A 16,184-nucleotide genomic window follows, 5' to 3' on the forward strand; every position below is an offset into this window, starting at 1 on the left:
GGGACAGCCTTTCCCAAAACACCCCAGGGGAGAAGAGAGGTGACTGTTCCTTGCCTTTGCCAGCTTCCAACCATTGTTGTTTAGAATTCTTCCTCCCCCTTCCAAAATGCCTAAAACAGCAACCAGCCAATAAACGTAGAGATTGATGACTTCCAAAGCCGGACCCAGAGTATTACAACTGCAGTGGAAAAACACATACACGCTTGCCTGAACACCACTTAGGACCAAGTGACTAATTTGCTTTATTACATTGTTTTTCCCTTTCCTCTGTTTTCTCTCTGCCTTGAAAAAGTTTTGGTTTTGCTTGTTGACTCAAAAGCTCCAAGACTTTCTCCACTTCTCACTATGACATACAGAGCTGTGTGCACTTGAATCTCTTGCCGATCAAGTGAACTGCACCAAAACGATTTCTCTGCAAGGTGCTGTTGCAACCAGGGTATCAGTGTCCTAATGTGGACACTTGCTCCAATTACGCGTGACAATCTAAGAGAGAAATAAGCCTCAGAGAAGAGGCAATTCGGTTTCCGTAGAAACTCTGCTCCCCCATGCTAAGGAACTGGGTGAGCTGACCGCCTTCAGACCCACCTGTGCTGTCGGGGCCCGAGGAGAGAAGACACACCAGTTGCCTTACAAAAGGTATCAAGTGAGAAGTCCCGCGTGCACCGAGATTGCTGGGTGCTGCCATGTGGTCCGCCTTGCTCAAAGGGACGCGGAACTTTGGCAAGCCCTGGAATCCTAACTGAGGTCCAAGCATGCTGAGAGAGAGAAAAGGACTGTAAAGTCCCCGGGAAAGAAAGGCTGTGTAAGTGCTCCCAGATGCTAATGGTTCCCAGTGTGCCAAGCCTCATGATAAATGCATTATCTAGGACATCCTGTTGAATGCAATGACTCTACCTGGCCAGCCCAGGAAGGTGATAAGATTATTTTACAGTGGGAAATCAGAAAGCTGGGAGATATTCAACAACTTGCCCAGGGTGGTCTGACCAGCATCGGGCAGAGAGGATCTGTCTGAATCGGAGGCATACTCTGAACCACCCTACTAAATGGGGATATATATACATGCACACAGCCTCAGGGACAGTCAGACTCCAGAAGTCTGGAAAACTCATTCACGGACAGACATGGGATTTGTGGCAGGACTTAAGGTTACAGAGACCCCCAAGACAGTCAGCCAGCAAAGCCCCAGTGTTAGAGGAGTAAAACTGCTCAGTCCTGAATGGGGGCTGTGTATCCAGGGAAGACAGAAATCCTAAGCGGGGGAGGGGCTCAGCAGTCCGGCACCTTACCCTGCCCCCAGGCACTAGCATCCGCCCGCTAAGCCCCACTTTATATCATTTCCATGGTCACTGTGTTCCTGGGACACTGGCCCATTTCCAAAGTCTAACCCCAACATTGATCTAGCAGTGGCCTCCCTTAGAAGGCTGCCCTCCATCTTCACATCCCAGCCAGCCCTTGCCAGGGAGCCTAGCTGCCTCACCACCAGCCCCCCCCACCCCAACACACACTCACACATGTGCCTGTTCCCTTGGCACTCAGGAGTCCTGGCGGGGAACTCAACACCCATTCCTAGCACCTAGAGACACTCCTTGTCTCCTTCGCTCCTCTGTCTGGCCCTGCCTTGATCTTGCCCACCCACTTGGAGGCTGCCACCTCAACCCGAGTCCCATAGCCTCCACGGGAGGCCTTGGGGGACTGGGTCACGGTGCTCTCAGAAACCACAGGCCCCAGAGCAGGGCTGGGCGTGCCCCTCAGCCGCCAGCACCTCGGTCTGGCCTCCTCGGAGTACTGCTTTCCTGCACACAAACTTCCCGAGATCTTCCAGATACAGAGGTGGTTGCCAGAGAACCAAGTCTCCATTGCACCCCACCCCCCACCCTCTCCTGGGTCACCGGCCCTTCCCTCCAGCCTCAGCGCTCCGAGGGTTAACAGGCAGCTGCAGCCCTGGTGGGCAAGGCTTGAACTTTTCTCTGCGCTCTGTGCCCGCCCGGGAAGACAGCAGAGGCGGCACTCAGGGCTCGGAGCCGGAGCTACAGCTGGCTGGACAAAGGGGGCGCGGGGGGCTGGGGCCTGCGTCCTGGCGTGGGGGGGGTGGAGTGGCGGGGGGACGCACTCCCCGCCCGAGGTCGGGGAGGAAAAGAGCCCCGATACGGGCTCGGCCAGAGCCAGAGCCTTTGAGCGACAGCAGCAGCCGGGCTGCAGCACTAGGCTGGCGGGAGGCGCCTTCCAGAGCGCCGTGGGGCTGGGCGAGGGGGCCCGGGCGCCCCGGGAAGTCGGCGATGCCAGGCCGGCCTCTCCAGCCCGGCAGCCCGCAATCCGGACCGGAGCTCTGCTTCCCCGCTCGGCGCTGCGCTGGGGGGGAACCGCGACTCCTTTGAGTCGCCTCCAACTGAGTCTTTCTCCAATGCAGGAGCCTCCGGAGGAGGCGAATCAAAGTTACCCCACTTGATGTAGGCGAGAATGTCGCCCCTGCTTGCAAAAAAAAAAAAAAGGGACTCGGGAGCTCTAGCCTCCTCCTCCAAACGTACACACACACACACACAGGCAACCCGGAGTAAGAAACCAGGGCCCCCCTAGGATCCCCGAGGCTGTGAATGACCTCCCTTTGAGCCCCAGGCTTCCTTCGCTGCCGCGCCCCAGAGTCCCCCAACCCCTGAAAACCCCCTCGCCCTGCCCGCGCCAGGCGATCCGAATGCAGAAACGGGGCGCGGGGTGCGCCCCGCAGCCCCTCTTCCCTACCTGGGACAGGAGAACGCACAGAAGGAGCGGAGTTCTCGGCTGCATTTTGCCCGACTAGAAGCGCCCGGCGGCGTTTTCATTCATGCACTTGGCTGCACTGAGCATATTTTCCGTGGGAGCCAGGCTTTGAGGAGAGGCTCTGCCTCACCAGCCAGCCAACTTCCCAAATAGATCAGCGGCAGCATCACGAAAGCATTGGGTAGAGGCTGATGACCAGGACCAATGGCTTTACAAGACGGATTCCTTCATAAAGCTCCCTCGTTTTGCATGGCAGATACAGGGCGAGCACCTCGCACACAGAGAGCCCCTCGGAGGAGGCAGCCCGTTTGCTTTTTTGGACTGTTAGGGCCCAGCCTCACAAATCACGCTGGGCAACACCAGGCGATTCCACTTTTGCAGAGAATGGAATTGCACCGGAGACTGGCGAGCACTTCCAGCCCAGTGCAAAAAGATTCTCTTTATTAAAATGTTAATAAGATCCACTTTAATTCCAATAAATCAAATAAAATGACCCCAGCAGTTCCAGCCCTTTCCACGCCTGGAAAGACTTAGCGGTGGATTTTTTTTTTTCTTTCTTCCTTTTTTTTTTCCCCTCTCCTAATGTGGCCCAAGTCATGATGGTGTTTGGTGTTTCCTAGCCATCTCACAAATCACAAAGACGACAGATCAATTCTCGCTTGTAGAAAAAAATCCATCAAGGGGCAATAGATTTTATTAACTGCTCAGGTGAGAGTCTGACTGGCTGCCTATTCCACAAATGTGCATCTGGCACCAGATTTGGAGCCATGATTTAAGGAAACTTTTTTTTTTTTTTTCCTATATGGATGTGATTTTTCAGAGGCTCCCACCAATCCCAAGGGACTGAGAAGAGTCATGGCCCCTGCTCAAGGGGTTTTGTAAGTGGGGGAGCTATAGGAATGAGGGTAAGAGGGATATATAGGTCTACCTTTCCCAGTGGGAATCTAAGAATATGCAGTAAAGATCTCATTTTGTCATTTCCACGCAGCCTCCTTCTAAAAAGGATTTAAGGTAATTTAAAATAGAGGCATTTGTGCAATAGAATTGATGAAACCAAAACGAAAAAATCCAGGCTGGGAGGAAAAATTCAGAAAACCAAAATGCTAAACAGAAACTCTATTATATTTGCTCTGATTTGGATCTGAGCTTCCTGGTGGCCAAAGCAATAAGAGAAACATGTAAGTTATATAGTTCTTATTATAGAAAAATGTACACAAATATCTACTGGTGAAATTTATCCCTGGAGCTGAACAGTAGAATACACGTATTATATGACATCTGATATAGCAAGACACTGAGCAATGGACCATGCGGAGAGCCAGTGGATTGGGCTATATTCCCAGCCCCCTGGCACAGGGCCTAGAACATGGAGACAGTCATCAACGTGTGTTAAATAGACGTCTGGACCTAATCAGAGTGGCAGGGGACGAGTGGCATAGAGTCTGGAGCCATACTGCCTAAGCTTAACCCCCAGTTCTGTCGCAGACAAGTAAATTACTCGTACTCACTGTGCCTATGTTTGATCGCTAGTTAAATGCGAATATAAATCATACTGAACTTACAAGGTCATCGTGAGGATTAAGTGACAAAATGACCACTCAATAAAGGTAAACTGATGCACTTTTTAAAATTCCTTCATTGCCAGCTATTCAGTCCCAAGGTCACCTCACGTGTTCCCAAGGTCACAGACGAAGCTGCAGTGCTGTCTGGCCTCCTCGCTGCATTAGCCAGCGCTGGCCCAACAGAAGGCAATGATCGCCCAACAGCCTCCAGAAAAGCCCAGGAAAGGTGGATGTTGCTGCTTATTCCAGTTTCTTCAACTTTCCATCCTCCTGCCTAAGCAGGAACTGGCCCTGAACCTTTGAAGGGGGCAGTCACAGTGTTTGATATAGATGACTGTCCCTGCTCGGAACTCGTGTGTGGGGACCTAGAACCATGGGGCCTACCATTAAGAGTAAAATGGGGTATTTTGGAATCGGGCAGGCTTCAGATCGAGGCATCCTGAAACACCTGGTTTCTTCTCCACTCCACAGCAGGAGCCGTCTTGCCCGTCAGGGGCCAGCTGAGCAAAGCCCACGGATTCAGCAGATGCCCAGGCAGATAGAGAGTAGGGGACAGCTTGGGAGACGATAAACCACCAGCAGAGATAAAGATGGCAGAAACCATCCAGTCACACTTCCCCAAGCGCCACCTGGTTGGGGACGCAGTCCTTAGGGCAGGGTGTGCAAGGCTGCACTTGTCCCAAGTGTGAGACCGTGTTTTTTTTTTTTTTTTTTTTTTTTTTAAAGATTTTTTTTTTATTTATTTATTTGACAGAGAGAGAGATCACAAGTAGGCAGAGAGGCAGGCAGAGAGAGAGGAGGAAGCAGGCTCCCCGCGGAGCAGAGAACCCGATGCGGGGCTCGATCCCAGGACCCTGAGATCATGACCTGAGCCGAAGGCAGCGGCTTAATCCACTGAGCCACCCAGGCGCCCCGTGTTTTTGATGTCACAGTTCAGCAGGCCCTGTCTGTGGTGGCTCCAGCCCTTCAGCCTCGCTGCTGCTCCCCCTGTAGGTCTAATATTCTCCCTTCCCGGCCAGTGTACAGTGTAGGGTTGCACTCGCCAGCCCCCTTGTGGTCAGCATGGGGCTGTGTGACCACTTAGAGCCAATAAGCTGTGAGCAAAAGTATCAGGTGTCACTTCACGGCTGGAGCATTTAATCACCAGTGAGAAACAGACTGGTTTCCCTAGACCAGGGACCAAGATGGCAATGGGTGCCGGTGCATCCGTCAGGGTGTTCTCGGGAGCACCAGCTGCAAGAGGAAGGGAACGAGATTGGCAGTGGCAGTGGAGGCCTCCGCCGACCCCAGGGGAGCTCTGCAGCAAGAGAGACCTTCCATTCAGAGATGACCCTAAGAGAGTCGGGGGCTGTGACTTTGTGCGCTAAGAGGCCATCTGTTGGATGTTTCCCCAAGGAGGCGAGTAATCTATTGTGAGGTCGGGCTTGGCCAAGAGCAGCATTCCAATCTGACTTCAGCTTCATCGTCTACATGCAAAATGAATGCACTGACCCACAACAGGTAACAGGATGCTGTGAGTCCCAGACTGCCAATGACCACATGCCCTGATGGTGCCAGTGAAGACAGGTGCACATTTGCAAAAATCCACCGACTCTGTCTCTGGACAGTACCTGTGCAGACATTCACCAAGGTCCTGGGCTTTTTTCCTGAGTTACTGTCCCAGCAGGCAGACTGGCTCCGGCCACCATACCTGAGTCCAAGCGAGCATGCCCAAAGGGCCTCTCCCATACCCCCTACTTCCATCCCCACGGCTTAGATTTTAAGGGCCAGGAGGAGTTAACTTCAAGAATCTTCTTAGTTTTTAAGGCTCATCTTTAGAAACCCATGAAGTCTAGGAAGGCAGAAAAGATTTGTCTGCAAAAAGGAGACTTAGTTTAGAATCTCCAGACTCTACTTACATTGGGCAAGTTGCTTTTACTCCCCAAAGCTCAGTTTATTCATCAAGAAAATGGAAATGATAACACAACAGTGCTCCAAGAGTTGCTGTAAAAACGGATGCTACTTTTCCCCTCAATCCCCTCCTCCCATCTGTTCTCAGAGAACATGCATTTCACCAAACACAGGATATCATATTTTGTTCAATAAAGACAGAAGAAAAATCATTTCACTGCAATGATAAAAGACCCCTGAAGAAGAAATCCATTTTGGTTTTTTGCATTTTTCCCTTCAACTCCCTAATGGGAATCTTTTGGTTGCTGGACAGATTGATGGTGGCAAGTGAGCGCTGAACCGGGGAACCACCCCCTAGTGGCCCCTGCTTTACCACCCTGCACTCCAGCCCCCCACCAAGCCCCTGGCTGTTTTTGCCCAGAACCTAGGTCTGCCTCTGGACATGTCCCATGTTCACACCGCTTTCTCAGGCACATCAGGCTGGCTCTGGGGCTGACGAAATCAGCCAACATTGAGTAGCTGTATCCTGAAGGCCCAAGGATGGAGACTGCTGCCTCTCAATGACGTGGGTGAAGACCTCATTTCTGGCTGCATGGAGGTTGCCATGCACGTGTGTGCGGTGGCTGGGTGTTACGTGTACAAGCACATGGATGTGTGTGCGTAGCGAGGTGCATGCTGTACCTTCCGGCAGAGATAACTTGCTTAAATTTTGGTGCCCTTTGAACGCGTTTTTGTGATGAGACATTTGTACAGAACAGTGATAAACCAGAGAGATGCCCTTATGAGACACAAGAGTTAAGAGTTCTGCCAGGAGCCCTTGATACTGGGGAGATGCTAGGACCACCAGGAGGGAAGCCCACACTGTACAGCATTATGGACATAGCACAGTGCTGAAGCTACACCCTTCCCACTGGGACAGTCTGCTCAAAAACACCCGAGGCTATGACGCTACGCCATCCCACAATACCCGGCCACCCAAAAGTAGCATCCTTGATTGTTCCTGAGCCACAAACCTGTTTTGTTTCCTCATAGCCCTTTATGTCACTTAATCTTATCCTATAAGTGGCCACTTGCATTACTGCTCCATTCCTCACCCCATCCTACATCTCCACCTTTTACTCCTTGACTTCAAGTTTGGCCCCATGAACTTGATGTGGCCAGTGGAATGAGGCAGAAGTGATGAGGAGGGGGTTGTAAACCCAGGCCTCAAGAGGCCCTGTGTGTTTCAGCTTGCTCTCGCTAGGGCCTCTACAAATGCCTTCATGGGCGAGCTCACTGGTTGCAGGAGGAGAGACGAGCACCCCCATGAGCCCAGAGGTGCTTAGGTAAGCCCAGCAGAGCCCCACCCAGATCACCTGACCTATAGGCATGTGAAGTAAAATTAAATAACTGCTCTAAATTTGGAGGCGGTTTGCTATATACCAAAAGCTAACCACTCCTTGCATTTGTTCACTTGTTATTGGTCTACCTCTCTGAAATGAAGTCCTATGTCTTTCTGCTTCTGTGGGCTCAGCTTCTGGACACTGGCATATAGTATATGCCCAAATGATTTTTGCTGAGAATATAGGTTAAGTGGGTTCTGTACTGAAAACTGTGTGATGCTGATGTGAAAACGGCCCCCTACCTACACTGCCCTACCAGAGAGGCTTGCTGATGGTGACAGTTCAGTCCTGCCCATGGAAAGGATGCTATGACCTTGACAGTCTCCAATCCCATGTGGCCATCTAACTCATCCTACAGCAAGGCAAGGTCTTCTGACGATAGTCTAGGCCACAATCAGACAAAGTAAGGAACGTTCCACAGAGGCTACTGTGAGCATGTTGGTGCTCAGAGATATTTGGTGAGGAATACTTGGGGTGTGACAGTCTTCTGAATTTAGGCAATGTATAAAGAGCCCAGACATCTAAGACTAAGATAGGAAATTGTCCATTGACTTTGGGGATACTGCATTAAGACAGTGCCTTCAATGAATGCAATCAATACCATCATGCCTTCCACACTTGCACAGAGATAAAATCAGGAGTGACTTTTAGGCCATCTCAGCTCAATGGCCTCACTGTCTTTAGGATTTCAATCCCTCCTTAGTAGAAAAATTGGGCATTCAGACACCAGTTTTATCTTGTGAACTAGTAGCCGTTAAAACCCCCCTCTAGGTGTCTCCCTTACCCAAAATTAGTGACTGGGGTTATTTCTACACAGAGAATCCTCTCAGCATTAATTTGGTAGAGCAGCGGTTTTCAAAGTGTGCCCCTGGACCAGGAGCATCAGCACCCCTGGGAATAAGCTAAAAAATGAAAATTCTCAGGTCTCCCCCCAGATCTACTGATTCAGAAACTCAGGGGTGAGGTTTAACTGTCTATGTATTACATGCTCTGTATCTGCAGTTTGAGGATCATTACTGAAGAGAATTCTCTAAAACTCACATATATTCATTCACTCATTCATTCATTCATTCAAGAAACATTCATCAAGTGCCTATTGCATATTGGCCACTGAGCAAGACAGCAGAGAAAGAAAGGCAAAGGCATGGCTGTGTACTTCAGAAAATGTGACTCCCAGAAAGACCTCACTCTGTAACAGTCGGCTACAGGAGGTGCTGAGAATCAAGGTAGCCAGAGCTATGGGGGATCAGGGGCTGTTTACAAAGAGGTAAGGGTCCACTGTAGTTGGTTTCCATTGTATGTCAAAAACGTCACGGATCTTTACTTGATGGACGTTGTACTTTTTGTATCTGTTGATAAGAAATTAAATATAAATAGTAACAAAAACTCCTGAAATTCAACACCTCCTTGTAACTGAACTTGAAGTTGATTCTTTACAATCCCATCTAGGCATCGTTGCAAATGGCTGTGACGCTGTGTGTGTCCGTGTGTATGTACATGTACACACGCATGTGTGCACGGCAGGGGTGGGGCATTATTTAGAGTTGACAGATATTACTTAGCGTGCTTTCAGTAAAATCTCTTAACAGTGACACCATGGCCACCAACCCCCAGCCCCTGCCTATCTACTGTCCCGGCAAGGGAAACCTGGAGCTATGGCAAAGGGGAAATGAGGAAGAGAAGATATCCGGAGGAGGGCTAGTGACCAGACGAAGGCAGAAGACTGTTCTGGGCTGTTTGGGGTCTAGATTAGGATCAGCTTAAACGTCAACATCTATAGGTCGAGCTTTATCCCACGCTCAAAGCAGAACCATCCAAACTATTTAAACAGGGAAGGTTCGATATCTCATTTACATTTTAGGGAGATCACTCTGGCTGCTTTGGAGGGTGGATTACATTGAAGGCCATCACAAAGGAAGACAGACTTCTTAAAAAGATTTTATTTATTTATTTGACAGACAGAGAGAGATCCCAAGTAGACAGAGAGGCAGGCAAAGAGAGAGAGGGGGAAGCAGGGAGCCCAATGGGGGGGCTCGATGCCAGGACCCCAGAATCATGACCTGAGCCAAAGGCAGAGGCTTAACCCACTGAGCCGCCCAGGCACCTCAAGACTTCTTGGAGGACTATTGTAAACGAGTCTATATGAAAAATATAACCAGAGCAAGAAACTCTTTTTTTAGTTCTAACCAGTAAGCAATAAGGTATATTGCATGGCAATTTCTCCTGTTGCCGAGCAGTGCCTGGTACATAATATTACACATAACATGAAGGGAACATGCTTATTAGGTTACAGGAGATTAAGTTTGAGCTCTAATGACTCGCCTCTCCCTGCATCTAATCCTGCTTCACTAACGGTGGAGTGAACTTCCTCACCATTGACCTTGGGCTTCACCACGTGGCTTGTTGTGGCTAGCAGAATGAGGTGGAATTGACAGTGTGCAGTCTTGAGCCTGCGTCTTACAAGGTCTCACATGTCTGTGTTCTCTTACACCTCTGCCATCCTTGTGAAAGAACATGGCCTCCCTATCCAACCGGTGCAAGGAAGATGAGGAACGTGAGGCTGAGCCGTCCCCGTCCATCCACAAATCCGCAGTGAGAAAGTCTAGCCTATCCCCAGCCAACCTGATCTAGAAACAAGGTCTAGATCAGCCAATCCCCAGCCAATCTCCAGCTCCATATGAGTTAATGCTTACCGTTGTGCCACAGATATTGTTGTGATGGTTTGTTATCCAGAAATAGCTGACTGATACGTAAATGCACCCCCTTCTTAGGACGACGTACAACTCAGGGAATAGGCTGAAACCTAAATACGTAAATCGAGCAGAGACGTTGACATGGACGTGACCGATGTTTAAGGTTTATCATAAATCCAAGCCTTTAATAATTACTCAACTCACCAAAGAGTCCTCTCCTTACACCTACCTAATCCAAGTTGGCTGTCTCCTTGCAAATCCCTGGTTCCCTTTAGAATATTTATTGCAAAGCCGCTGAATCTGTCTCCGGTTGTTTTTCTTACGCTAGCATGATTGTGAGGCCATCACTTAACAATTACTTGGGAAAATGTATTTACAATGCAAGGCAGATCCATGAATGTTTGTAGTGGATAAATTTATTTACAATGTAATCCAAATCTGCCAATGCCTCGAGTAGATAAAATTGTCCTGCTCCTCTAAAGAGCAACCCACCCAGTTAATAGTTTCTATGGTCTTTTATGAATAGTCCAAGGTCAGGCCACCATAATGAGTTTGGGAAACTTAATCTATGGAAGCAAGTTAAGCACAGAAAACTACATTTTAATGATTCTGAATGTGTGACAGCTGCCAGAATTTAACCAAATGAGAGCCAGAAAAGGCAAATCCAAGTCTCTTTTGTTTCTTAAGCTCAGCTTTTACAGCATTAAAACAGCAAGTATGCATTTCCATGACATCGGGAAGGACATCTGTCTTTTCTCCCCCTGGGATACCCTTTCCTGCACATTGCCTGGCACAAAGTAGACATTCAATAGATATGGGTGGGATGTATCACGAAAAGAGCACAGGTGCATGGAAGAGGTCCTGCTTAGCCCTGCAGAGATGGTATCTGCCACACATAGGTTTATTGCAGCAAAACAATCAAACAACATACCTCTAGGATCAGCATCCATCTCTTGGAGGAGTGGTTCTCAAAGTGTTATCCTGCTGAGTGTCCCTGCTCAGTCCCAACACTCTACGTCAAAATGTTAATAGTCTACATTGTTCATGTTTCTATTGTATAAAACTCAGTCCCAACACTCTACATGAAAATGTTGATAGTCTACACTGCCCGTGTATCTACTGTATAAAACTCAGTCCCAACACTCTACATGAAAATGTTAATAGTCTACACTGCCCGTGTTTCTATTGTATAAAACTCAGTCCCAACACTCTACATCAAAATGTTGATAGTCTACACTGTCCGTGTTTCTACTGTATAAAACTCAGTCCCAACACTCTACATCAAAATCTTAATGGTCTACACTGCCCGTGTTTCTATTGTTAAAACTCAAAAGCAAATATGTCTTAAACCATAGAAGTCTCTGCTGGTACACGACAGAAAGGGGAAACTCGCCACAGCCCACGACCTATCTCCTCACTCCCTCCCCAGCTTCATCCCATTTCCACTGTCATTGCTCACAGTGCCCTGCTTTTCTCTCAGGCACCAAACATACCAAGCTCTTCCCTGCCCTGGGTCTTTACACATTCAGTCACTGTGTGTGGAATATTCTTCCCTCCACTTTCTGATCATGCTCAACCCCTGGAATCTGTTCGTATGTCACCTCTTCAGAAGAGCCATCCCTCACTAGCTCATCCTTTAGGAGCTCATTTCCTTGTTTCCCTCATGGTATTTTCTATCATTGTCACTATTTTATTTACTGTTTGTTCCTTTCTATGTTCATTTTCCTCACCAGAATAGGAGTTTCATGATGGCAACGAAATAGCTGTTTATTGGCCACTGAACTCCAGGACCTAGAACAATGCCCAATCCATGACAGGCATTCAATATTCTATTTTTTTTAGAGAAATGAATAAACAGATGGTCTTATGGCCAAGGAGAGGAGATGGACTGTGGCTCTTCAGATGTATTAATTTCATGAGGAATACCATAGTGATCTGATGGTTAATGATGAAAAGACATTGACAAGGAACCACTATGCAAAATACGGCAAGATTAAGTGTGCTCACTCAACACCTTGTGTTGTATAAAATAAGACCAAGGGTCCATGGGCCATGTGGGTCAACCAGGTGTGCCACAGTCTATCCTTTTTGCCAAGACCAAGCTCATATAGTCTGTGGGCTGTGCTGTGGTTGAACTAAGGACATAGTTTTCCCAAGGTGAATTGAGAGAGGCAGAGGTAAACCGGGGCACATCTGAGAAAGACGTGGTAGAGTATTTTCAACATACGTTCTCTTACTTGACACGTCAGGAATTCATCTAGAGCCTTTCCAAAGTGCCAGGTTCTTGTCCATGTAATGAATCTATTGATTCACTTTTTGTCCCCACGAGACTCTGAAGACCACAGAATGTCAAGAGAGAAGACAAAGAATTCTTGTTGCTTGTCATGGAGACTTACGGGTGAAGAGACAGGTCTCTGCACATTCCCAAAAGATATTCATGACCCAGTTATGATTCTTTGGGAGCTAAACAGTTATTTATTTCTGGACTTACCTATTTCATTGCTCTCAACTAACATGACTTCCATATCCACAAGCTGTTCCTCTTTTAACAAAGAGAGTAGGGGGGCGCCTGGGTGGCTCAGTGGGTTGGGCCACTGCCTTTGGCTCAGGTCATGATCTCAGGGTCCTGGGATCGAGTCCCGCATCGGGCTCTCTGCTCGGCAGGGGGCCTGCTTCCCTCTCTCTCTCTCTGCCTGCCTCTCTATCTACTTGTGATCTCTCTGTCAAATAAATAAATAAAATAAAACAAAAAAAAAAAAAAACAAAGAGAGTAGGACAACTATTTCTTCATTCATTCATTCATTCATTCAGCCACTGTTTTGATAATAAGCAGCAAGATAGAGTAAAAACAAAAACTACTTTTCTGGTATCGAGCTAAGTACTTGATCTCTAGGTTACCAGTTTCTTCCAGCTCCCCAGTCTGACATCCATACTATTGCCAGAACAATTTTTAATTCAAGTAATAAGTACCAAGTATCTACTAGGAAGTAGGCATTATTTTACTCAACAGTTAATAACAGCAACTTTGTGTCTTGCCTTCGTTCTGTCTCACAGGCTTCAATGGTTCCCCATGGCCTCTAAGCTAAAGTCCAAATCCCTAATTTGGCATTCGATGCCACACTTGAAGATTTTACACAAGTGTTCTGCTTTATCTTTGCCAACACAGCTCAGATACTAACCACACAGAACATTCTACCATTCGTTCCACAGGACCTCTGCACATGCTGCTTTTCTAGATTTCTCTGATGAAGGCCTAGTCCACTTAGCGAGCCACAGCTCATCATTCAGGACCAACCACCTCAAATGCCACTTCCTCCAAGAAGTTGCCCCAATCCACCCAGGCTAGGTTAATTGCACTTAGAACATTCATTATTCACTTATTGGAGTCCCTCACTGAACAATCATCTACTTGAGGAACCAAGTAAGGTAAGGAACTTGGTAAGGAACCAAGTCTTATTCTCATCTATATCCTCAGTAATCCCAGTGCCAAGCACACATGGGACTTCAAGATAACATCTATGCGTGGATATGTACATGCAAGAAAAATAATCATGAGAGCTGCGGTGTGGATTAAGTGTCAGCAACTTTTTCAAGTTCTTCTCATTGAATCACAACCAGCTCCATGTGAAATCTGATCATTCCCTTTCACTGGTGACCTGCCCTGGGGTGGAAGAGAAGAAACTGTCCCAGGAGTCCAAGTACCTGAGTCCTAGGCCATCTCCACACCCTATTCGTGCCATTACGGAGAACAGATCGGCATTCTCCAAGCCTCGTTTCCTTTCTTGTTAATGAGCACAACCTTTGGAGTGAGAAAGCCTAGGCTTCAGTTCCACTCTGTCACTTACTGGAACAGTCTTAGGCAAGCTCCTCAACACATCACCATGGAGCACTTGCCATCTGCCAAGCTCTGAGCGGCATGAAGGGAATAATTACAGAAATGATAACTACCATTAATTGAGAATTGTCTTATTATTTTAAAATGTGCTATTTATTGTCATTTTATGGGAAATATTGCATTATTTAAATATTTGTTATAATTAGAATTAAATAATAGCCAAGTTTCATTGATAATAGAGAAAACTGACTGCTTTATGTACTTTTACGTGTCCCATTCTTTAATATTTGTGACAATTTTTTATTTTTTTAATTTCTTTTCCATGTAACAGAATTCATTGTTTATGCACCACACCCAGAGTTCCATGCAATACGTGTCCTCCATAATACCCACCACCAGGCTCACCCAACCTCCCACACCAACCCCCGCCCCTTCAAAACCCTCAGATTATTTTTCAGAGTCCATAGTTTCTCATGGTTCATCTCCCCCTCCAATTTCCCTCAACTCCCTTCTCCTCTCCATCTCCCCATGTCCTCCGTGTTATTTTTTATGCTCCACAAGTAAGTGAAACCATATTTGTGACAATTTTAACGGGTTCTATTTCTAGTTCCATTTTAAAATGAGTCATTGAAGGAGTACACCTGGAGAAAGAGCTTGAATCCAGACCTCCAAACTATATAACAGAGACTCTTGACCTGGGGCACCTGGATGGCACCTGTTAAGCATCTGCCTTTGGCTCAGGTCATGATCTCGGGGTCCTGGGATCAAGTCCTACATGGGGCTCTCTGCTCAGCAGTAAGTCCACTTCTCCCTCTGCTCCTCCCATCCCACTCATGCTCACTCCCTCTCTCTCAAATAAATAAATAAAATCTTTGGAAAAAACCTCTTGACCAACTTGCCATACTATCTCTCCTTGTATGTTAACAGAAAGACAGATCCTGTCCATAACCTTTTAAAAGTGCTCACCCCTCTCTGAGTCTAAAGATGCCCCTTTAGTCAAGTGTTGCTGATCGTTTCTGTATCATAGATTGCTGTGCAAGTTAAATTATTTGACTCATGTAGAATACACCCTGGCCTCTATTATGAGTGGATAAGACTAATCATCCATGGATCCCTTCTAGTCCTCGTGTTCTGTGGAATCAGCCAAAACCACATACCACCCACACAGCAGTTTAAGAAGAAGAGAATGATCATCAGGGTTTGGAATCAGTCTCTGGGTGACAGAACTGGGCACCTGTGCAGTTTGGGAGAAGTTAACTGAATTAAAGTTTCCAAATATTTTGGTCTCAGCCAGTTCTGTCCCATCTAAGATTAAGAGTGTATAAATAGTGGTGACCTGTCCCAAGATGGTAAAATTCTCACTGTCTCCAGAGAGCCAACACCAGGGAGTGATGGCCCTAGGCCATGGCCACGTGACTTCACTGCCCTCAAGACAGATTCGAAAACTAGATCGTATAGACTTGGTTGGACCCCCCATCTCTCAGTTATGTCAGTCCTGGGTTCTTCATCACGGGCAGAAACTTTGGTGGGCTTCTATCTTGGAGGAGGGGTTACAGCATAAAAAATAATGATGTCACTGACAGGTAACATAATAGGGTACTTACCCTAGTTATCTTATAGATATCATGCTCCTCAATCCTCGGAAAGTGGTTATCATTATTATCGTCACAAAACACCATCACAATGCTCATGGTATCTGAAAGGTTGGGCGGCCAGCCCATTCTCACTCAGAGCTAATCAAGAATACAATTAGAGCCCACAGGATAATAACTCATTCATTCTTTCATTTTTCCATTCATTCACTCAATCATTAAAGAAGTATTGATTGTGTCCCTTTTCTATGCCAAGCACAGCTCCAGAAAATAGAGCCGGGCATGCAGTAGTGAACAAAACAGACAAAAATCCTTGCTTTAGTGGGGCAGGGAGGAGGGGGCAATGAAAAGCAAATAAAAAATGTGAATGAGATGGTGGCAAGGATTCTGGTGAAACACAGGCAGGAATGGAAGCAGGAATGCACAGGAAGAGACCTAGAATTCCATAACTGCTAACACTTATCTTATGATTATTT

General features: G+C 47.2%; 1 protein-coding gene across 2 annotated transcripts in view; it reads right to left on the reverse strand.

Annotated features, from left to right (window-relative positions):
- Positions 1-3,062, reverse strand: part of CDH13 (cadherin 13) — a 1,016,524-nt gene extending 1,013,462 nt beyond the window's left edge. Inside the window, exon 1 of one of the 2 annotated variants that reach the window (XM_045989377.1) lies at positions 2,737-3,051. In XM_045989377.1, coding sequence (XP_045845333.1) covers positions 2,737-2,781 — 45 coding nt within the window. In that variant the 5' untranslated portion in view covers positions 2,782-3,051. Of the gene's footprint in view, positions 1-2,736 lie in introns of both variants that reach the window. The other variant, XM_045989379.1, reaches the window with a different exon arrangement.
- Positions 3,063-16,184: the final 13,122 nt, after the last annotated feature.

This window comes from Meles meles, chromosome 19 (genome assembly GCF_922984935.1).
Source record: "Meles meles chromosome 19, mMelMel3.1 paternal haplotype, whole genome shotgun sequence".
In the NCBI taxonomy this organism is placed as follows: domain Eukaryota; kingdom Metazoa; phylum Chordata; class Mammalia; order Carnivora; family Mustelidae; genus Meles; species Meles meles.